The 23,729-nt window shown below is 45.5% G+C and overlaps 1 protein-coding gene across 1 annotated transcript in view; it reads left to right on the top strand.

The window, feature by feature from the left end:
• The window catches only part of DNAH9 (dynein axonemal heavy chain 9), a 374,844-nt gene that overhangs the window by 347,134 nt on the left and 3,981 nt on the right, over nucleotides 1-23,729 (top strand). The window contains exons 64-68 of the mRNA XM_026654587.1: nucleotides 522-713; nucleotides 1,278-1,469; nucleotides 2,276-2,446; nucleotides 3,456-3,638; nucleotides 19,074-19,463. Coding sequence (XP_026510372.1) covers nucleotides 522-713; nucleotides 1,278-1,469; nucleotides 2,276-2,446; nucleotides 3,456-3,638; nucleotides 19,074-19,463 — 1,128 coding nt within the window. The remainder of the gene's footprint in view (nucleotides 1-521; nucleotides 714-1,277; nucleotides 1,470-2,275; nucleotides 2,447-3,455; nucleotides 3,639-19,073; nucleotides 19,464-23,729) is intronic.

Raw genomic sequence — 23,729 nt, 5'->3', positions numbered from 1 at the left:
CTCAGTGCTTCAGGGGGTATTTAATATTGCAGTAACATAGAAAGCTGCCATAGCATGTCCAGTCCCATAGAAACCAGGGACCTACTCTGATTCATGAGTTAATCAGAGCTCAGAGAGGCTGAGGCTGGAGCGGGGCTGTGAAGTGTATGTATGTGGTGAAGCGAGGTTCTTCCCCCAGCCTTGGTGGAATTCACCAGGGCCCAGCCCAGCCACCCAGGCCATGCATTCTGCCCAAGCTTTGCACCACAGTTAGCTCTGTTGTCTGCAGACTTGGGCACTCCTCACTGCACCAGGGAACATTTGGAAGGTTTGTTCAGTACTATATGGGCTAAAACCTTCATTTAAAACCCCAAACTGCTTAGATGCTTCAGAAATGAGTAGATGAGGGTGCCACGTTGCAGGGCCACTGGGTGAGAGGATTCGCCATGCCCTGTATTCAATAGAGTTTGCAACCCAGGTAGAGCCCTGAGATGGAAGGTATGGTGGAAATGCACAACACTGCTGTTCTGTTTCCATTTCAGGACACCTTGGAGATGTGTGCTCGGGAGAACGAGTTCAAAAGCATCCTGTTTGCCCTCTGTTATTTCCATGCCGTGGTGGCAGAAAGACGCAAGTTTGGGCCCCAGGGCTGGAACCGCTCCTACCCCTTTAACACTGGAGACCTCACTATCTCAGTCAACGTGCTGTACAATTACCTGGAGGCCAATTCAAAGGTGCGTGAAACAAAGAAATTGGCTCTGTGTGCAGATTGTAGCCCATATGCTTATTACACGTCTGTTGAAACATCTGAAATCCTTTTCACTAAGTGCCAATTCCCCGGCATCATCAGGCTTTCTAGCTTCAGAACTCAGTGTATCTTAGGGGGATACAGAGCGGCCTCTGCTCCACTTGCATCTGTTGCAGCTTACAAACTACACTTAGATAAAATATCAGCTCTGGCATGTGCGAGTCTCCTCACTGCCATTTTAGGGACAATATTTGGAAATGTTTGGCTGCCTAGACATCTATGTTTAATGTATGGAACTTCAAAGAGATTCGCTTCTCATCGGGGAAACCCCACAAAGTCTGTTCTGCAGGCTGGATTTCTCTGGGCCGCTCTCCTGCATGGAGTGATTTAACTGCTACATGATATTCAATTACTTAGAAAAATGAACTGGTGAAATGAAAACATTCACCCTGTAGATCAGTTCTTTGCTTTCCAGTCTGCAGCCGCATGATGAGGTCAGTGGAGCTGCATCTGCGTGGACTCTTTCATGCCCTCTTGGTTCATTATTTAGGTCCCCTATGACGATTTGCGCTACCTCTTCGGTGAGATTATGTATGGAGGCCACATCACAGATGACTGGGACAGACGACTTTGCAAAACCTACTTGGAGGAATTTATTAAGCCAGAAATGCTGGAGGGAGAGCTCTTCCTAGCTCCAGGATTCCCTCTCCCGGGGAACATGGACTACAATGGTTATCACCAGGTAGCCTCTTTGTTTGCTGGTATTAATTATATTGCTGAATTTAATGTCCTCCATAATCACCTTTTAATCTGTCATAGGAGACAGTGAATAGGATTGCAGAGTTCCAGCTCATCTTGTATTATTTCCTGTTATGTTCTTTTTCTGTAGACTGTTAAGCATCCCCTTGGATGAGCCAAGTTTAATGGTAATTTGATACTTCATCATGAGCTCTTCTGTTCATGCATGAATAGAACAACTGTATTGGTTCTTGGGACTTGAGCAGGTCTAGTGGAAAATTACATCCGCATACCGTTTGCTAAAATGGCCCTTTCAAGCTCCTTTTAGCATTGGATCTGATGAGAAACACTCAAGACTCTTGGATGTTTACTTACTGATTTCATCCGTTCTTTATGTGCAGAGGCAGCAGCAGGGGCTGGCGTATTAGTTCGTTTTTGTTCATAAAACTGATGAAACGATCTCTACTCCTGGAAGTGAAATTCCCAGCAAAGAGGTCAGGGTATTGATGCCCAAATGTGTAGCAAACAAAAAGGTAGAAGAAGCTCAGCTCTGAGATATGTAGCCAAGACATCCTGCAACAATGGCCAGACTTGTTTTCTTGTGGCAGAAATGATTATTATTCCAGCGGCTTTACTAATTCCACCCTCCTGCTTCCTAGCAGTTTGTTAGCACTGCCGGTCAGTCCAGCTGGATACGCTGCATTGGGCTGACTGTGTGTGATGGCTTTCCAGCCCATCAATGCGATCAGTAAGTGTAAAGTCCCTGGCCCTGTACGTAACAATAATGGGAGGTGTGATCTTCCTGTGTAGTACATAGACGATGCCCTGCCTGCCGAGTCTCCGTACCTGTATGGTCTCCATCCGAATGCTGAAATCGGCTTCTTAACCCAGACCTCAGAGAAACTCTTCCGCACCGTGTTGGAGATGCAGCCTCGTGACACCAACGCTGGCGAAGGAGGAGGGGCTACGAGGGAAGAAAAGGTAAGATGGGCAGAGGAGGGAGCCATTGCCACTTGGGTGACTTTGCTTAATTTGGCTGCATTTTAATCTCTGGTTTTTCTCATGACCCTTTATTATAACCTAGTCAGCCTTTGTATAGTGTGTACAAGGAACAGAAATAACCAGTCTGGCATTCTTCAGGCGCTCGCCATATTAGTGCAATTGTACCATAGCCAATGCTAGGGCCTGACTTTAACTGGTCCTCTGCGCTCCAGTGCCTTCATTATCATCATGTGAGCACATACACATTTTTAGTTGTTGCTATCTACCCAAACCATAAGAAGAAGATGTGAGAACGTTGCAAATAAATCTGGCTATGGCTTCTGCTGGCACACAGCCATCAACCACAGGGGATGGCAGTCTGGCTGGCATACGTACAGACTCCCAGAACACACCATACACAAAATGCCAGCCTGTTGCTTTGGAGTTTTTCCTGGTGCGTTTTCTGTTTATTAGTTACACACTAACAATGATATTTCCAAATCCAGCTGTGAAGGAGACAGGAAGTAACTTGCTTTGTTATGCTTTTTCCCCATGTTGTATTCATTCAGAATACCAAATTCAGTTTAAAATTCCATTTAAAATAATCTCCCATTTTTGTCACTAAAACATTAAAGAATAGTTCATAAATTCAGCAATCCTGGAGGCACCAGTATTTGATTTTTACCTTCATAGCTTCATCCATCTTCCTGCATTGAACCTGGCCTTGGAAAAAGGAGCAATGCAAACTTGGATGCAAAATAGAGTATGCCATGTCATGTGGACATTTATAAATAGTCCTTTTAAAAGAGCCTCATTTGACATGATGTTTGGTAGGCATTTGAATTTTCCTAGGCTGGAACAAGCTGTTTTGAAACGTGCCATGCATGATTCAGCAAGACATTGATTACTTTCCGATGCAGTAAGTGGCAGGTGGAGCTCTCTTCCACCATTCAGTAGAGGAAGCACATGGGTCACTCACTCCTCTCTCTCTCTTTCCTTTGGCAAACAGGTGAAGGCTCTTCTGGATGAGATTTTAGAGAAATTAACAGATGAGTTTAACATCCTGGAGCTGATGGCAAAGGTGGAGGAGAGGACGCCCTACATTGTGGTTGCCTTCCAGGAATGTGAGCGAATGAACATCCTCACCAGTGAGATAAAGCGCTCCCTTAAGGAGCTAGATCTGGGATTGAAGGTAGGCGCGCTCTCTGCTAGAGTTGCAGTCTTGTGAAATCTCATATGCACATTGAATGTCTGGAAAGCAGAGGTGATGAGGGTGTGAAGAGAAACGAAAAGTGTCTCACGTTTTAAACAGTTACATTTTAAAGTGGTACCTAACAAATAGCACAGTGTGCTGCAACGGTAACTCAAGTTCATGAGGAAAAATTCACAGTTGCTCTTCACAGGTCAGACTAGATGATCACAATGGTCCCTTCTGGCCTTGGAATCTATGAAAAATGCACATGGTCCCCTATACCCCACCATAGGCCCTTTGTGGAGTTACAGGAACACAATGAGGCATTCTGTGATATTGAAAGGCAGCACATTTAAAACTGATAAAAGAAAGTACTCTTTTACACAGTGCCTGAATAGCCTGTGGAACTCATTGCAACAAGGTATCACTGAAGGCAAGAACTTAGCAGGATTCAAAAAAGGGTCAGTCACTTATAAGGATACAAAAATATCCATATTTGGAATCATAATAGTGTAAGGCTGGAAATCACCCCACCAGGTCATCTAGTCCATACCCCCACGTTGAAGCAGAACCAAGTACACCTAGACCATTCCTGGCAAGTATTTGTCCAACCTTTTCTTAAAGGTCTCCAAAGATGGAGATTCCACAACCTCCCTTGGTAATCTATCCCAGCACTTAAGTATCCTTATAGTAAGAAAGTTTTCCCTAATATCTAACCTAAATTTCCCTTGCTACAGATTAAAACCATTACTTCTTGTCCTACCCTCAGTGGAGATGGAGAAAATTGATCAATGTCCTCTTTCTAGCAGCCCTTAACTTATTTGAAGACACTAACCAGGTCCCCCTCTTCAGTGTTCATTTCTCAAGACTAAACATGCCAATGTTTTCTAAACCTTTTATGATTTTAGTTGCTGTCCCCCGGACTCTCTCCAATTTGTCCACATCTTTCTTACATAACAATAATAGTAACAATAGCACAGATTTCAAAAGCCAAGAGTTTTGGAAGGGACATTACACCTTCTGCATCAGGGCATGAGTGAATCTCTAAATGAAGGGGGACAGGAAGAAACTGCCTCTATGGACAGCTTATCCCATAACTGCCTCCTGCAGGGTTTCTTGCACCTTCCTGTGAAGCTGCAGAGACAGAGCACTGATTTGATTCAGGATGGCAAAGCCCATGTTTCTAGGAGCTATTGTTTTGGAAGGTATTTTATGCAAAACTGTGAGCGGGCTGCATGGATGATGGGCCATAAACAGGTGGGATTCTTTGATTCAGTAATATTAATGACAATGAGTTGAGACTGCTGGACTGGCAGGCACTAGCTCCTGTGTGTAGTTTAGTGCACTGCCGACAGCGGGATGCTACAGGTCACCAAAACAGTGCGTTGTCTGGTGTCTTATGATACATGCAAATGTACGGAGTTAACATTCCTTTGTTGTATGGCTACTGCCATCCCATAAGAGGCTGTCAGGACAGCTGGTATTGTAGGGGAACAAGAGGCCAAAGAACTGATGGATCCCACTCCTGTCTATACAGACCATAGGCACTGCTCACTTTCCCCCAGCTGCAAAGCTTTACAGACCTACTGACAGAGAATTTGAGAGCAAAGGAAGAATGGATTGGAGCAGCACTCTACCTCAGAGGGGAGGCAGGAGCCAGGTTCCACAGGGAAGTGATGCTGCTGTTTCATTGGACAGGTTGTCAACTGCAGAAGCAAAGAAGCTATGCCCTGGAGCGGGGTCACTAAGCCACTCCTCAGCCTGCTTGCAATGGCCAGGGTGCTGCAGTAATAATCCTCATGCTTTGTCTCCGTGTCACAACTCAGATATTTCCAAAGCAAAGCAGACCGCATAGTGGTAGCTATGGACACTCCCCCGAGCCTGGTCAAGACATTTCTATGGCCCATTAGACATTAGGAGGGACTCCCAAATGTCCTGTTTAGCAACTATCATGTGAGGTGTGTGGGCCAGGAAACGCACCAGAATAGCAGCTCTACTTGGATCTATAGCTATGTCAGCGAGGCATGCACAGCCAAAGGAATTCCGTGCTTGAAGGAACTGGAGGTTACTTGTCCTGAATAACCACAGCATCATGGGTGGAAAGGAATGGCAGATGAGCAATGAGGCAGCTGCCTGGTCCAGCATGCATACTTTTTGTAACCATTATAATCTCAACTTCCAGGTCTGCTGATAGAGCCTTTGGCAGAGGGGTCTTCAATTCACAGGTAGCACCATTAGCCTGTTTGTCTGCATAGTCTAGATAGCTCCTAAATTCCATATCCTCATCAGCCCTGCCTTTACTCCTCTCACTACTGATGGTTTCCTACAAGTAGAGGATCGGCAGACGTGCCGTCACTCAAAGAACAGAGAAAGCCTGTCTGTTCCTCTTCTCCAAAGAGGGGCTAATAGAACCCACCCATCGGTCACTTTGTGAGGGCAATATGGTGATGGAGATGCTGTTCTTCCCCTTGGCTCTTATGGATAGGACACGTCAGAAGGGAAGTCTCCTGAGAAACATGTGTACAGCCCGATAACTATACTCTGTTGCCTACAGCAAGGTCCTTTCCGCAGATACCTATGATAACTGACGTATTCTTGGAGTTTATAGCAGCTCATTCGTATGGGAAGGTAGAGGACTGGCCCCTTTCTTACCAAGCTTGCTCAGAGGCAAAGCTGTAGCTTCTCCAGTCAAATCAGCAGGGAGAACTCGGCCTGCAAATAAAGGGTCAGCAGACATACACCTTCTCAAAGAAGAGAAAGTGACCAGTCAGACAGCATATTTCTGAAACTGGTTTCCAGCCTGCTGTACTAGATATTTAACATCGGGGGGGGGGGGGGAAATTGCCATTTAATTCTTTGGCATCATTTCGTGCTTACATAGTAACACTCTGCTTCCTGGGTTAAAAGAGGCTTACTATAAGTACACTCTGAAACACACGGTTGATGTAACCTCTTCTAGCTGGACTCTGGTATGTTGGTCTATTTAGCCCTCCCCCCTCCCCCCGGTTTCGCCATCTGTGAAATGGGGATAATAATGCTTAACCACTTTTGTGCAGATCTTTGAAATCTGTGGAGGAAAGTGCTAAGAAATATTTTTTATTATAATAATTTTGTGGACTGATTAATATGCTGCAGATAATTCAGCTGTCCAACCATTTAGAAAAATCACATGAAAGTGAAAGTATGGGATCAGTATGGCATGGAAAAACTGATCCGTTTTAATCAGTTTGTGTCTTATTTTTAAAATAGCAAAGTGGTGAATACAAAGCACGTTTTTCATATGCATTTCCTGCAAATAGAAGGTGCTAAAAACTGAAATTCAAACATTTAAGTGACATCTGTCTACTGCTGAAAAATTGGTGTTTGTTCTGTTGACTAAAGAGATAAAAATGTTGTGTGTGCTTTGTAGTTCTGCAATATACACAATCCACTTTAAAATAGGCTGATATTTATGCTGCCAATTATTTTAAACAGATTTACTTTATTTACCAGTGTTTGGCAGTTGAATTGGAAATTCCGTTTCTTGAGACAGGTAAACAGAAGTGATTTAATGTTTCAATCTCTGAGTAGCAAACAAGAGGATATTGTAACTGGGACAATGTATAGCAATTAGATTTAATGTGGAGAAACGCAAGCTACTACATATTGGCCAGGGAAAACAATGAGAAGTATGGCCCTGAACTAAAGCACAAAGACTTTGAACAGAGTTTAGGCAGTAAAAAAACATGCACGTCCCCCAGAAACACTACCACAAACTACAGCAGGGATGTAATGCAACCCTTTGGGCTGGTCCACACTAACCCCCCAGTTCGAACTAAGATACGCAACTTCAGCTACATGAATAACGTAGCTGAAGTCGAAGTATCTTAGTTCGAACTACAAGGTACTTACCGCGGGTCCACACGCAGCAGGCAGGCTCCCCCGTCAACTCCGCGTACTCCTCTCGCAGAGCAGGAGTACCGGTGTCGACGGCAAGCACTTCCGGGATGGATTTATCGCGTCTAGACAAGATGCGATAAATCGATCCCAGAAGATCGATTGCTTACCGCCGAACCCGGAGGTAAGTATAGATGTACCCTTTGAGTGAGATTCAGAGATGTATAGAAAGACTCCATGGCAGAGAAGCCTCAAGACAGTGTGTTGAAATGACTGTACACTCTGCTCAGACTGCCCAGTGCAGCTTGGCCCAGCAGTCTAAACATGACATCACTGTCTGCAGCCAAGTCATAATCCTGACTGTGAGGAATGATCTCAGAGACACGAAGAGGCGTGTTAAGTTAACAGAGACCCAGACAGTCTGATCCTTCATGTTATATCACTTGACTGCCCAGCATGGAAAATGGGAACTGCAAGTCCCGAGCAACTCGGCAAATCAGATTACTTATTTAGATACCTAAATATGGGCTTAGGTGCCTAACACTAGACATTCACATTTGGAAATGTTGACCACAGTCTCCACCAGGAGTCGTGTCTGTCCCCTCTTCTAGTCGGTAGATGCTCCAGCGAGGAGACTGCCATTTCTCTGACTCACACTGTGGACTTCACTCACCAGACGACAGGTTTCTGGAGGTGCAGAGATCAGTGGACTCTGTGAGAACTCACAGTCAATAAATCAACCATGTGATTTTTCATGAGACTTTCTAAGTTTTGTTTTTTCCTGCTTCTGTGTAAATGCTGTGTGTCAGACTCAGAATGAGATGTATTGGAGCTTGATATGGTCAGTATATCAGGCTCAGCACGACAATGATGATAAAGCTTACAGTCAGAAGGGACCACCAGATCATCCCGTCTGACCTCCTGCACTAAATCCCACCTATTCAGTCTCTTGTGACCATGCCCTAAAATATCCAGGACACTTGATAGCAGTGGACAGTGCCTAAGAACATCTGCAGAGATGTATCCTTCAGCTCTCCTCTACCCTCAGGTGTGATTGTGACAGATACACCAGGCAGCATGGGGAGCTCACTCAGGCCACCTCACAATTCAAGATCTTTGGAAATTCAGAGAACAAGCTGCATGTAAATTAGAGCTGAGTCAACAATTCAGCTGGCAGAACCTCTCACACAAATCAGGAGGAAAGCAGTGTAGCACCAGAGACAGTACCATAATATTGGGCAACATCAGCTAATAGGGGGAGCTTTCCCTCTGCCCCATCCCAGGAAGTTGTCTGGTTTTGGGTGGGCATGTTCATCATCAACTCATGCCTCTTGCATTTTATCTTCTCATTCTCTCTGGTTCAAAGCAGCCTCTGCTGCATGTCTGAGGATTGGAATGTCTCAATTAGGATATATAAGGCTACTATCTGGAGTTCCTTTCAGACTCATGCCCAATTTAGGAGTGAAACTTTTGTGTAACTGTTACTCCCAAAACCCCCTCCTGGGCAAGTTGTTAATGCTTGTTGACCTCCCACAACTGGGGATCTATACTGACAGGACTCAGAGGAGAAAGGAAGCATACTTAGCAGAGGCCATAGCTTTGTAGTAGAATAAATATTGTGGGGAGAAAGTATGCCTCTTTGCTGCTCACTGAATATCTGCTAACAGAGGGTGAGTTGGATATTTCAAGATTAATTTGAATCTTTGAATATTTCATTGTGTGCATCTAACTACAAAGCCATTGTCTGGTCCAGAAATAGGAGCCATCCAGTTAGGATGGTAACCATCAACAAGAACTGGTGCTTCATGTTTAAAAGCTTTAGTTCAGAATAGCTTCCATGTGACTGATGCTCCTGCATAGTGTTGCACCCAGAGTAACGACTGACTGTGAAGGCAGGTGAACTCCTTACTGATTTTCTCCCTTCCTGCCATACTGCTGGGACCTAATCCTGGTCCCATGAAAATCAATTGCAAAACTCCTGCTGACTTCAGTGGTGCTGTACCTAACAGCTGTAGTTGGACTTAGGTGCCTACCTCCTTTTGGGAATCTAGCCCTTAGACTCTTAAGTGACTTACATGTTTTGGAAAATTTTATCCAAGGTCTCCTGATTCCTAATGTCCTGCTGTAACCACTAGACTACTCTCTCTCCCAGACTTCATTGCCTACACTGTTTTGCCAATGGCTTTAACCCAGAGTTGAAGGATCTACCTGAAGAGGTGAGGGAAGTGGTCCATTCAGTCCTTGGCCTCTGCTGAGATGGCTGCCCCCAGTATCATTGGTGAGAGGCACACTACTCCACCAAACAGCCATTAGATAGTAAAGCCTTTTAGCCGCCACCTGTCTGGATCAGATCCAATTTTTTGATATAAAGGTTCACATTGGTGGCCGCATTATCATTCCCCCTGACCTTGGCCCTGTTTTTCTATTTTGAATTTTTAAATTGTGGGTCAGCTCATTGCAATAACACAAGCTACTGGCAAGTGAAAACAGCTGAAATATGTAAAGGGAAATACACAATTGCTCTTTATTTCACAGAGCACACATAGCCCTATTACTCCTCTGTAATTACATGACAAATACCAAAGGAAGAGAGATTTGTCATTTGTGCTTGGGCCTTTAATTTGAAATTAGCAGGCACTTCTAAGATTTCTTACTGGATAACTAGTCATTTCTGGAGGCCAGGAGAACATACACTCACAGGACAGAACTAACTAGATGAATTACTGGCAGTTACTTACACAGACCAAGTTAGCTTGTCATTACAAAGCCATTCGCTGGCACTTAGTGCCTGTGGAACTAAGAGAGCCCACATATGCTTTGAAAGGCAAAATCATTGTTCCAGTTGATTTTGGACTAATTGAAAATAGCCCCTGACTCCTCTAATACCTTAATTTAACTTGGCCTGTTGCCTTTAGCTTCAAGGCCAGTCGCCTTTGCAGGTCCCATTCCTGCAAACCTTTAATCACATGTTGTGCCGTATTTATGCAGCTGAAATCAGAGGAATGTGGGCACTACACACCTACAGGAGAGTTTGCAGGATCAGACCCTTAGGGTATATCTACACTGCGATAAAAGACCCGCAGCACAGCCTGGGCCAGCTGATTTGGGCTGCGGGGCTGTAAAATTGCAGAGTAGCTGTTCCGGTGCGGGCTGGAGTCTGGGCCCTGAGACCCTCCCCCATTGCAGAGTCTCAGACCTCAGGTTGTGCAGTTGTATAGCCCCGCAGCCCACGTCAGTTGATCCAGGCCAGTCGCAGATCTTTTGTTGCAGTGTAGACTAGGGGTTCTCAAATTTTATTGCACCGCAACCCCCTTCTGACAAGAAAAATTACTACATGACCCTAGGAGGGAGGACAGAAGCCTGAGCCTGCCCAAGTCCCACTGCCCCAGGTGTGTGGGGGGGGCAAAGCCCAAGCTCCACTGCCCCGGGCAGTGAAGGGGTCAAAGCTTCAGCCCCAGCAAGGGGGCCTGTAACCTGAGCCCCGCCACCCAGAGCTGAATCCCACAGGCTTGGGCTTCGACTCCGGGCAGTGGGTCTTGGGCTTTGGCCTCTAGCCCTTGCAGGTCTAAGGCAGCCCTGGTGACTCTATTAAAATGGGGTCATGACCCACTTAGGGGTCCCGACCCACAGTTTGAGAACCGCTGGTCTAGACAATACTTAGGCCTTTCTTTTACCACTGGTGCGACTTCAAAAGCAGAGCCTGATAACCCCCATACTAGTCCATCATTCTGAGATTATCAGCATTTCCAAGGGAAGGAATTTCTGTAAGGGAATCCCCAGAATGATGCATAACAGTTCTAGAGGTAGAGGCCAGGACTGCAATGTAGCAAGTGCCTCCTAGGACAGAGGTGCTCAGTGCTCTCAGCTCCCATTTGAATCACTGGGAGATGTAAAGGTACAGCTCTTCGCAGGACTGTGCTCTTAGGAATTGCCAAACATGTGTTATAGCTGGTGTTTATAAATATTGCAGACAAAACATACATTAAAAGAATGTTAAAGCTGCAAGGTCAAGTTCTCAGAAGTTGGGAAATGCCAGAATTAAGTTCCCCAGGCCTTAATCCAGCCTCCTTCTGCACATGGATTAGGATACAGTCTGTCCAACATCACACAAGAAGCCTGTGGCACAGTCAAGAATAGATCACAGCTATTCTGGGCACCTCGAACAGAAGGGAAGATCCTTTCTCTTCTTGCAATTCTCAACTTCGTTCACTGCCCATTTTGCACCCTGAATGGAGAATGGGTTTTGTAGGATAAAAAGTATGGGATCATGCAAAATGTAGCACCATGCATACATACAAGGGAGTTGCATGGACAACTTTTATTTTTAATTTTTTGTGTGCTGGACTTTCAGTTTCTTTCGACTCAGGTTTTTTTTTACGTAATTTCAAATTATTTTTTAAATCCCTGAAAAAACAAAAACTCCATCATATAGAATCATACTGACCCCCTGCCCACCCTGGGTCATCAGCAGAGTTTGAACCATGCGTTTTAGATCCCCAACAGAGACCTCGAGCATTAAAGAGGAAATGGGTGCAGAAGTAGGCTGTTAGCAATTGAGAGAGCCAGCCACTAGAGGGGATGAAACACATGCTTTGCTGGTAGGTTTCACAATGTTTGCTGCAAAGAGCTCTACCTCTGACCCTGGAGGACAGTGGTGGTTAGTGGTCACAGAAAGTACAGCTGCCTACATATAGATTTGGCACATTCATTCTGAAAGTCAGGGTGGGTAAGTGGATGAGACTTGGATCTGCCACATTAGTGAAAGCATTCTACTCCCAGATCTGCCAGAGACAACCTCATGCAAGCTCTGAGCCACCTTTCTGTGAAATGGACAGAATTATATTTGTTTGCCTCCAGAGGTGTGGCGTGAGACTTTGCTGAATAGTAAAGGCTATGAAATGCACAACATTATGAACACTTCTCAGTGGAAGCCCTCCTGGCTTCTAGCCCAGCATAACTTCCCCTTTGCCAGAAGGACACAGGGGAACCACTACTGCTGCTGCTTTGCCTGTGTTCTGTTTGGAGCTCTAGCTCTGTGCCTACCATCTAGAAGCCTGAGTGGGGCCTGGAAGCATAATCAGTGCAGTTTTCATATAGGCGCTCTATGGGGAACGGAGCATGCTCAGTGCAGTGGGATCTTCAGAGAGTTTTAGCTGCCAAACTCTACCAAGCTCTACTGAGCATGTGCAAATGGCAATTTTCAGAGGCTTATAACTTGGACAGATTTGGGTGGATTTTCATGGGAACAGCAAAAGGCACCTCTTTGACCCAAGGACTGACTCTGGAGATTCTGAAGAAAGAGTTGGATTTTTTTATGGTAATAGAAGGATCCATTTTCCACTAATCTCATTCTTGGCAATGGCTCAGCTGTTTTCAGTGAATCTTTCCAAAAATATTCAGCAAGGAGACAATGTGAGTTACTTACAGTCTGACAAAATGATAAGCAACTAAAAATAAGGACTTACAACAGAACATGGTAGACAACCTTAACTATAGGCCCTGCCCTACCATAGCATCCCCATTGCTTCAGCAGGGGTGTGCTAGGAATAAAATTACTAGCAGTGGATCTAATTTACCTCGATTTCAGTAAGGTATTTGATACGGTTCCACATGGGGAATTATTAGCTAAATTGGAAACGATGGGGATCAATATGAAAATTGAAAGGTGGATAAGGAACTGGTTAAAGGGGAGACTAAAACGGGTCATACTGAAAGGTGAACTGTCAGGCTGGAAGGAGGTTACTAGTGGAGTTCCTCAGGGATCGGTTTTGGGACCAATCTTATTTAATCTTTTTATTACTGACCTTGGCACAAAAAGTGGGAATGTGCTAATAAAGTTTGCAGATGACACAAAGCTGGGAGGTATTGCTAATACAGAGAAGGACCGGGATATCATACAGGAAGATCTGGATGACCTTGTAAACTGGAGTAATAGTAATAGGATGAAATTTAATAATGAAAAGTGCAAGGTCATGCATTTAGGGATTAATAACAAGAATTTTGGTTATAAATTGGGGACACATCAGTTGGAAGTAACAGAGGAGGAGAAGGACCTTGGAGTATTGGTTGATCACAGAATGACTATGAGCCGCCAATGTCATATGGCCGTTAAAAAAGCTAATGCGGTCTTGGGATGCATCAGGTGAGGTATTTCCAGTAAAGATAAGGAGGTGTTAGTACCATTATACAAGGCACTGGTGAGACCTCATCTGGAATACTGTGTGCAGTTCTGGTCTCCCATGTTTAAGAAGGATGAATTCAAACTGGAGCAGGTACAGAGAAGGGCTACTAGGATGATCCGAGGAATGGAAAACCTGTCTTATGAAAGGAGACTCAAAGCGCTTGGCTTGTTTAGCCTAACCAAAAGAAGGCTGAGGGGAGATATGATTGCTCTTTATAAAGATATCAGAGGGATAAATATCAGGGAGGGAGAGGAATTATTCAAGCTTAGTACCAATGTGGACACAAGAACAAATGGATATAAACTGGACATTAGGAAGTTTAGACTTGAAATTAGACGAAGGTTTCTAACCATTAGAGGAGTGAAGTTCTGGAACAGCCTTCCAAGGGGAGTAGTGGGGGCAAAAGACATATCTGGCTTCAAGACTAAGCTTGATAAGTTTATGGAGGGGATGGTATGATGGGATAGCCTAATTTTGGCAATTAATTGATCTTTGATTATTAGCAGGTAAATATGCCCAATGGTCTGTGATGTTAGAAGGGGTGGGATCTGAGTTACTACAGAGAATTCTTTTCTGGGTGCTGGCTGGTGAGTCTTGCCCACATGCTCAGGGTTTAACTGATCGCCATATTTGGGGTCGGGAAGGAATTTTCCTCCAGGGCAGATTGGCAGAGGTCCTGGAGGTTTTTCGCCTTCCTCTGCAGCGTAGGGCACGGGTCACTTGCTGGAGGATTCTCTGCACCTTGAGGTCTTTAAACCAGTATTTGATGACTTCAATAACTCAGGCATAGGTTAGGGATTTGTTACAGGAGTGGGTGGGTGAGATTCTGTGGCCTGCGTTGTGCAGGAGGTCAGACTAGATGATCATAATGGTCCCTTCTGACCTTAAAGTCTATGAGTACCATGAACAAGTGGAAGCTTCGCCTATATTGGCAAGTATTTGTCTTTGAAATTAAGCTGGCTTCAATACCAATATGGCCTTGGAATGTCTCCCTTGGCTTTAAGTGCACTTTCAGATGGATACAGCATAGACTCATAGGGTTACAAGAGACCACAAGGGTCATCTAGTCTAACCCTCTACCAAGATGCAGTATTGGTTGGGTCTAAACCATCCAAGACAGATGTCTGTCAAGCCTCCTTTTGAAAACTTCCAGTGAGGGAAGTTTTCAAAAGGACTTCCCTAGGCAGTCCGTTCCATTGTCCTACTGTTCTTACAGTTAGGAAGTTTTCCCCAAGATTTCATCTAAATCTGCTATGTTGTAGTTTGAACCCGTTGCCTCTTGTCCTGCCCTTTGTGGCAAGAGAGAACAGTTTTCCTCCATCCTTTTTATCGCAGCATGTCAAGTATTTGCTGATATAGCTTGCATTCCATCCCTTTGATCATCTTTGTCGTTCACCTCTGGATCCTTTCCAGTTTCTCTACATACTTTCTATACATTGGTGACCAAAATTGGACACAGTACTCCAGCTAAGGCCTAACCAGCACCAAGTAGAACAATACTATCACCTCCCGTGACTTGCATGCTATGCCTCTGTTAATGCAACCCAAAATGGCATTTGCTTTTTTTGCAACAGCATTGTACTGTTGACTCATGTTGAGGTTGTGATCCACCACAACTCCCAGATCCTTCTCAGCAGTGCTGCTGCTACGCCAGTTATCCCCCCGTGCTGTATTTGTGCATTTGGTTTTTCTTCCATAAGTGTAGCACCTTACATTTGTCTTTGTTGAATTTCATTTTGTTGTCTATAGCCCAGTTCTCCAATTTATCAAGATCCATTTGAATTTTAGATATATCCTCCATAGTGTTTGCAGCCCCTCCACCCAACTTTGTGTCATCTGCAAATTTGATCAGTATGCTCTCTATTCCTACATCCAGGTCATTAATAAAGATGTTAAATAACACCAGACTCAGAACAGATCCCTGTGAAACCTCACTTGAGACCTCTTTTCAATCTGACATCATTCCATTAACAATTACTCTTTGTGGTTGTTCAACAAATTATGTATCCACTTAATGGTAGTTCTGCTGATCATTTCTCCAGCTTACTTCTAAGAATGTTATGTGGGAATGTGTCAAAAGCCTTGCTAAAGTCCAGGTATATTATGTCCACCACTTTCCCCCATCCACCAAACCAGTTACCCTATCAAAGAAGGAAATAACTGGTTTGGCATGATTTGTTCTTAGTAAATCTATGCTGGCTGCTAGTGATTACCCCTTCATCCTCCAGGTATTTGCATATTGCATGTTTTATACATTGCTCTAGTACAGTGGTTTTCAAACTTTTTAGACTGCGTACCCCTGTCCAAATAATGTAGTCTACCGCGTACCCCAATCTGAGATAGGGTCATAATATATCTATGATTAGATTGCCAAGTCTTATTAAATAAAATGTGTTGTCCATCATTATAGGATTTTTCTCACATACCCCCGATGAGAGCTTGCGTACCCCTCGGGGCATGTGTACCCCATAGTTCCCCAGCTCCTCCTTTTTCCATCTTCTCCCTGTCTAGGGTGACTATACATCCCGTTTTGGGTGGGACAGTCCCTTTTTTTAAGCCCAGTCCTGGCCGTCCCGACCTTTTTGGCAAAACTGGGCATTTGTCCTATTTGCTCTTGCCACCTGATCATCAGTTGGCAAGAGCAAACTGGACAAATGGACAAATTTGCCAAAAAAGTGGGGTGCAACCTCTAGCAGGGTGCAGAAAATCATTCAGGGGGAGCGAGCAGCAGCACCAGCCCCTCACGGGAGAGAGGGCTTGGAAGTGTGGCTCGGGCCAGGCCAGCCACAGGCAGGCAGTAGGGGGAGCTCGGACCTGGGCCGGACCCACACATGATGAGGAGAGGGGGACCTTGGGCCGGCCCTGCATGTGAAAGGGGTTGGGGGGAGAGGACCAGCCCCACATGGGTGGGTGGCAGGGGAGCCTTCGGCCAGCCCTGCGTGCTGGTGGGGAAGGGGGACTTTGGGCCGGTCCTGCACGCCGGAGGAAGAGGGGAGCCTCAGCCAGCCTCGTACACCGAAGGAAGAGGGGGACCTCGGGCTGGCCCTGCACGGGTGGGCAGCAGGGGAGCTTATGGCCGTCTCGGGGCACGGGAAGGTGGGCCTCAGGCCGGTCTGCATGCCAGGAGAGAAGGGGGCCCACAGGCTGGTCCTGTGTGCCAGAGGAGGTGGTGGTGGGGAGTGAGGCCTTGGGCTGGATCCATGCAGTGTTCCGTTTTCCCTTTGGGAAAATATGGTCACCCTATCCCAATCTTATCCTCCCATTCTGATTAGAAAATTTGCAAACATGCAGCTGTTTGGCCTAAAAATTATTCCTAGCTATGTGATGATTGGTTTTCTGCTAGCAGTGGCTGAACACATAAGATGACTGACTGCAGTACTGTGAAGTTCTGGGATAACACGCAGGAATGTCAAATTCTGGGGTAACATCTCCATGGGATCTTGCTTATTATTTCTCAGGGTTCGTTGAAATCTGCCTTTTTGATGTCCAGTGTCCTTGTTTTGCGATTCTCATGTCTTCCTTTCCTTAGGATCTTGAATTCTATCAGATCATGATCACTTTCTTCCAAGTTCCCGACCACCTTCACATTCACAACTAATTAATCCCTGTTGGTCAAAAACAGATCCAAAATGGATGACTCCCTACTTATTTCTTCAACTTTCTGAATCAGAAGGCTGTCCGCTACACATGCTAAGAACTTGCAGGACAAAGTATATTTTGCTGTGTTACCGTGGTTCTCTAACTTTGATATAGAGTCCACTAGTGGCTTCTGAATATTTCCAGATGATCCCATGGAGCTCTTGCCATCACAGTCTGTCCAAGCAGTGACCTTTCCTGCTAGTTTTGATCCAGTCCAGAAAAAACATCTTTGGTTTTTAGAATTTTTGGGGGGGAATAATTAAACTAAGAATAAAATAAAATCCCAAGCCTCTCTCCATCCTGCATCTGGATCGCCTGGTAACCAGGATGCAAATAAATAATTTTCATTTCAATATGTCTGTACATAAAGCTATACATCAAGGAACAAATAATGTTGGCCATACTTACAGGATGGGGGACTGTCTCCTGGGAATCAGTGACTCTGAAAAAGAGTTGGGGGTCATCGTCAATAAGGAGAGCTTCCAGTGCAACTCTGTGGCCAAAAGGGCTAATACAATTCCTAGATATATAAACAGGAGAATCTTGAGTAGGAGTAAGGAGGTTATTTTCTCTATATACTTGGCACTGGTGTGACCGTTGCTGGAATACTGTGTCCAGTTCTGGTGTTGCAATTCAAGAAGGATATTGCTAAATTAGAGAGGGTTCAGAGAATAGCCACAAGAATGATTAAAGGATTAGAAAACCTGCCTTGTAGTGATAGAGGCAAAGAGCTCAATTTTTTTCTTAACAAAGAGAAAGTTAAGGGGTGTCTTGATCACAGCCTAGACGTACCTACATGGGGAATTTGATCATGGGCTCTTCAGTCTAGCAGACAAAGGTATAACAAAATCCAATGGCTTGAAGTTGAAGCTAGACAAATTCAGATTTGAAATAAACACAGTTTTTTACAGTGAGGGTAATTAACCATTGCAACAACTTACAGAAAATTGTGGTGGAGCCTCCAGCGCTGCCATTTTAAAACCAAGAGTTCTAAAATTTCTGCTCCAGTTCCAACAGGAATTATTTTGGTGAAGTTCCAGACTAGATGCTCACAGTGGTCCCGTCTGGTGTTAGAATCTAGGAGTCCTGCATGGCTGCATCATATTTTAATTTGTTGGGTATTTCTTTGTTTTAAAATAATTAAATTTGACAACACAAGAAGATAAGAGGACAGACCCACACTACAGAGTAACCTGTGGTATTCAGAATAGCGAAGGCTGCAGGGAATGAGGGGTGATTTGGTACTGACAAATGTCTGGCGGGATTTTCAAAACAGAACAATGGGAGCTCCTGGGAGCTCTCTCCAGCTGCAGTGATTGGAAGTGCAGAGCACTTCTGAAAATCTGGCCCTTAAAGACCTTCACCCTTGGAAAGGAAATAAAAACAGCCCAGGGAGCAAATGGAGGACATAGCCATTAGCTGAAAGCAATTCTGCCCACATATTACTTTTGTGTATTTTTCCACCAAGCATTATTTATATTGCAGGAAGGGTGAGAAATTGGGAGGGTGCAGTAGGAAGTGTCCACAAGACAATCTTGAATTAATGAAGAGATCCCACAGTGTGCAAACATGTGAGAACCCCTGGGGTGCAGCATTCTTTTACACTTCCCAGCTTAGCCTCTTGTGTAAAGGTAGCTGGTGTTCAGTGTTAAACAGCTGCCATAGTTCACTCAAGAGGTGGCTGCATTTCAGTAGTGTGTATCTGCTTATTATCCTCTTCTTTCTTCTTCTGCACCAGGGAGAGCTGACAATGACAAGCGATATGGAGAACCTACAGAATGCCCTCTTCCTGGACACTGTGCCCGAGTCTTGGACTAGGAGGGCTTATCCTTCCATGGCTGGCCTGGCTGGCTGGTTTGCTGACCTGCTGAGCCGCATCAAGGAGCTTGAGACGTGGACAGGAGACTTTGTCTTGCCCTCTGTTGTGTGGCTAGCGGGATTCTTCAACCCTCAGTCTTTCCTGACAGCCATCATGCAGTCCATGGCCCGAAAGAACGAGTGGCCTTTGGATAAAATGACTCTGCAGTGCGATGTGACGAAGAGGAACCGCGAAGATTTGAGCAGCCCTCCTCGTGAGGGTGCCTACGTACATGGTTTATTCATGGAGGGTGCACGCTGGGATATGCAGGTAATCTTAGCAATTGCTTGATGAGGAGACGAGTCACTGCAGCTTATACACGGTTCGGGGTGTTTATGGTTACAACTGAAGCCCATGTTCTCATCTAAGGGTGTGTCTACACAGCAGGTAGGAGGTGCTTCTTCGCGCAGATGGACACGTGTTAACTCTGCTCAAGCTAGTGCACTAAAAATAGCAGTGTGGCCACAGCAACACAGGCTGGCCTCTCGAGTACAAACCCATCCCATCCCACTCCACCCCACCCCCTGGCTACATACCAGGCAACTGGCCTGCATTGCCGTGCAGAGCTAGCATGTGTCTGTCCAGCCTCCCTGGGAAGCAGCCTCCCAGCTGCTGTGTAGACGTGCGGTTGACCAGTATTTCTCTTGGCACTCGTACTATTGTTGCATAACTAGGGAACGTCTACACAGTACCTGAAGGGGGTGGGTGGTGATGCCCAGCTCAGGTAGACATATACATATTAGCTCTGCTCGAGCTAGCTGGGAATTACACCTCTCAGCTGCCATGTAGACATGCGCATAGAGACCACAGTCTCCTCATGACCATGACATCCCTGCACGTGTGGATATTGCAGGGTCTCTGCATGGCCATGGTATTGCTGCACACGTGACCTACACGTGTTACAAGGCAAACTGTTACTGTACTGGTGCTGATATGCTTGCTACAGTCTCCTCTCTCCAGGGGCTCCAGGACTTTTGGAGTAACTTGTACCAGTTTACCACACGAGGGGTCAAGTTCTGTCATGAGATACACATGCACTCCCCTTCCCAGAGAACATATCAGCACCTCAGCTTGTAAAAGCACAGAGCTAGGAGGATGAAGACAAGGGAGCTAAGATGTGAGTGGAGCTGGGGAGGGGGACTCAGGGCTCTTATCACCCCTCCCACAGAAGCTGCACTTTCAGTACTGTCACAGAGGCGGGAGTTGGAGGACCAAGCAGCCAAAATGCACCAGGGATGTAATACCCTAGAGTGGACCCTGCCCCAGATAAGCCTGTCAACTCAACAGAAAACAGTGGCTGGAGAGAAGCTCTAGTGCCCAATTTAGGAGCCCTGGGAGTAGCAGAAAGAAAATGGGATGGAACCAGCTTTCTCAGATCTGAGAGTCCCACGGATCCAAATGCAACTCCACATGTGGCCAGAACCCAGGATCCCAAGGACCTGCTGATGGTACCAATTTAGCTTGGACCAAAATGTCCATGGACTCCTCAGTCCAGGTGACAGAGCTAGTCTGAAAGCTGCATGGTGGATCCCACAAGAGAAGGGACTGGGTTTGGCTCCAAAGCTACATCAGTCTTCAGGCATACCCTTCACCAAAGAGCTTCAAGAGATTGAGCCTTTGTGCAGAGGGATCTGAAAGTGGTCCCAGTGCAGAGGAGCGACTGGCCTGACTAGGGTGGGGTATCAGGAGGCAGGACTGGAGGGCTGTATGCACACTCCCTACCCGCAGGAGCGCTCAGACATTGTTTGGTGACTACACAGCCAGTCACATTGCTCCTAAAATGTAGTGCATCGGAGCCAGAATCCTGAAGAACAATTGTCACTGACATTCCCATTGACAGTTGTCAGCCGCTGGGATTTCAGTCTGCAGAGTGAATGACGAATCCCCACCAAGACTGCTCCTGCAGGTTGCCATGTCTGTGGTAGCATAACTCACAATTTGTGCTGTATGCAGGAATTAAATGACAGTGATTCATGCAGCTCTTACTCTAGGCAGCCTGTGTTACACTTCTGCTGCCAGTGATCTGTGAGTGAGCTCTGATCAAAGTGGGTCACTTACTTAGCTATGCTGAGTTCTCCCCTCCACCCCCTGGCATGGGGAAGTTTTTCTTTCAGTAGCAGCTCTTGTCAAGGTTCATAGACTCAATCTTGAAGACCACCCCCCTGACGGGGCTTGGTACTAGGATTCCGTGTAGAGAGGCTGAAGTCTCAAATGCTGAATCTCATCCTGACCTTGCAATTCAAATCAAATGCATTCCGAAGAGTTTTAAGCTTTTAAGTTTTCTCTCTTTAAAATAGGTTATCACAGAGGATGGGAAATTAGGAAAGGCTCTAAATGTGATCACCATCGTTGGAACTAGAACATTTCAGAACTCCCACCCTGAAGCTGAGCGGTGGCTTTTTATCTATAGTCTTCCTTCCTTGAAGTGACTATAAGAGGACAGGGAAAGATAAGGCTCCAGGTCCCATTCCATCTCAGGGTGTGTAGCGATGTGCAGTGAGTTTGGAATGCTACAGACCCCAGGAACTCTGATAGTAACAGCAATACAAATGAACTGTGAGCAGGTGGACTTCCTGTCCTGTTCCAGATAAAGACTTCACACACTGCATAAGCTCAGACTTACCTCCTTGCTGGGTTTGGCCTTACTTGTAACTGAAATCTCAGTAACTGAACATACACCAACCTCAGCGCACTTCCTGAATCTGGCTGTTCCTAGGGTTTCCTGCATCCTCGCTTTCTCTGCCCCCCATTCTGTCTGACCAGAGATTCTCACTCACCTCCCTACTCATCTGGTGAAATTAACAAGATACACCTGCCACGATGAATCTGTGGAATATTCTCAGCAGCTGTGTGCAGGGTTCTAACCACTGCCAACAAGGTGGGTCCACAGAAAAGCCCTGACCCCTTTGTAGGGCATGAGATCCTGATGCTATTGTAAGCACCACTAGATCTCAAGTGCCTGCAAGAACTAACTTTTTCAACTAATGATATCAACCAGGAGGGATAAAACAGAATAATGGATCCTTGCTTGTAGAACAGCTCAGCTGGGAAGAATGTTCTAATCCTGCCTTATTGAAAACTTAGTGAAATGGCTGCTGGTAGTTTTGCAGGGTTAGATAACATGGTGCCCAAAATGCCTGAGTTCTGTCAGGGCTGCAGCCTGCACCTTTGCTACCACTGCTGGAGCTGCAGCAGTGATGGATCACAGCTGGGAAGTTTGCTAGTGCAGCCCCTGCAGTCATGTACGGATCATGCTGTGGTTCCAACTGCTCCTGCTAATTCTCACATCTAGGTAACTCTGTTCAGCTCTAGCGATGTGTTCCAAAGATGAGCTCATCTTTTACAAATGTATGTTTCCAGTCATTTTGTTTTCTGTAGTTGAAAAGCACTGAACACGAACATTGATAGAACCATTCACAATCTCAGAGCGTTGCACTTCCATGTTTTAAGAAAGGAAAAGAATATTTGAATATTTCATAGTTCACAGTGAACCATCAATCCCACATCTGACAGAGCTATTCATTTACCTGCATCCTAGTGGGGGCCAGTATAAATTAATGGATGAAGAATTAGTAGCACAGATGCACAGCCCATCTGGGCTATATATCCATTGCAAATTTATCCTCTGATAAGAATGACAACTGGTATTTAGAGTAAGTATTTTGAGGAGTTTCTCTGCTTTTAGAAAAGCTATTTCATGTTTAAGGTGATACCTCCAATTTTATGTCCAGAAGAAGAAGATAAAAACCTCCTCTATAGATTTTTACTGTATCTATTTGTATTCGCACCTGGGCACCTTCCATTTATAAATCAATCATTATAAATAACAGCCAGCTTTAAACTAAGCCAAACCCACCAGATTGTACGGGGGACAAAATTCCCTGCTGGTGTAGCTCCACTGAAGTCAGTAGAGTTTCTGCAGAGAATTTGGCTAATGGTGCCATGAAGCTGATTAGACGCATGCTTTGGAAGGCTGCTTTAAGAGTTTTGGTCTGCTCACTGCATGCCCTGCAACTACCCATAGAGAGCTTAATCCTAGGAGCCAACAGTGATGCCAGCCCAGGGGACTGTAATAATGATACCACGATGGGACAGAGGGGGAGAGGTGATCTTTCTGATAACTGGGCATTACTCCATTTGGTGCTTTGCAGAGCATATGTGACACACTGAATTGCCCTTGGAAGCAAATACGCGGCCACTGAAGAGTGCACTGAGCCATGGTGTTCCACGCTCATGGCCCCTTGTTGCCTTCACAAACAGACTGCTGCATTCTGCACCAGCTGATGCTGCCGTCGTAGTTCCGTGTAAAGCACACAGCAGTAAACCAGCTTGGGGGTTACAAAGGCTCCCTGTGGTGGGGTCCACCCTGAAGAGGAACAATCATAGCCTGCATTTAGCCTAGATGCTTCTAATAGTCAGCTTAGAGAGGAGTCATGGGGATGGTGAGGTGGCCCATGCACCTCCATAGTTCCTGACGAGCGCATGTTTACAATGGGGCACATCCCAAAGGCTAAGACCGATGCAAACAGCTTGGCC

This window comes from Terrapene carolina, unplaced genomic scaffold (genome assembly GCF_002925995.2).
Source record: "Terrapene carolina triunguis isolate 2854851 unplaced genomic scaffold, T_m_triunguis-2.0 Scaffold192, whole genome shotgun sequence".
In the NCBI taxonomy this organism is placed as follows: Eukaryota; Metazoa; Chordata; order Testudines; family Emydidae; genus Terrapene; species Terrapene triunguis.
Note: the sequence above shows the minus strand (reverse complement) of the source record. Positions and strands in the feature narration are given on the sequence as shown.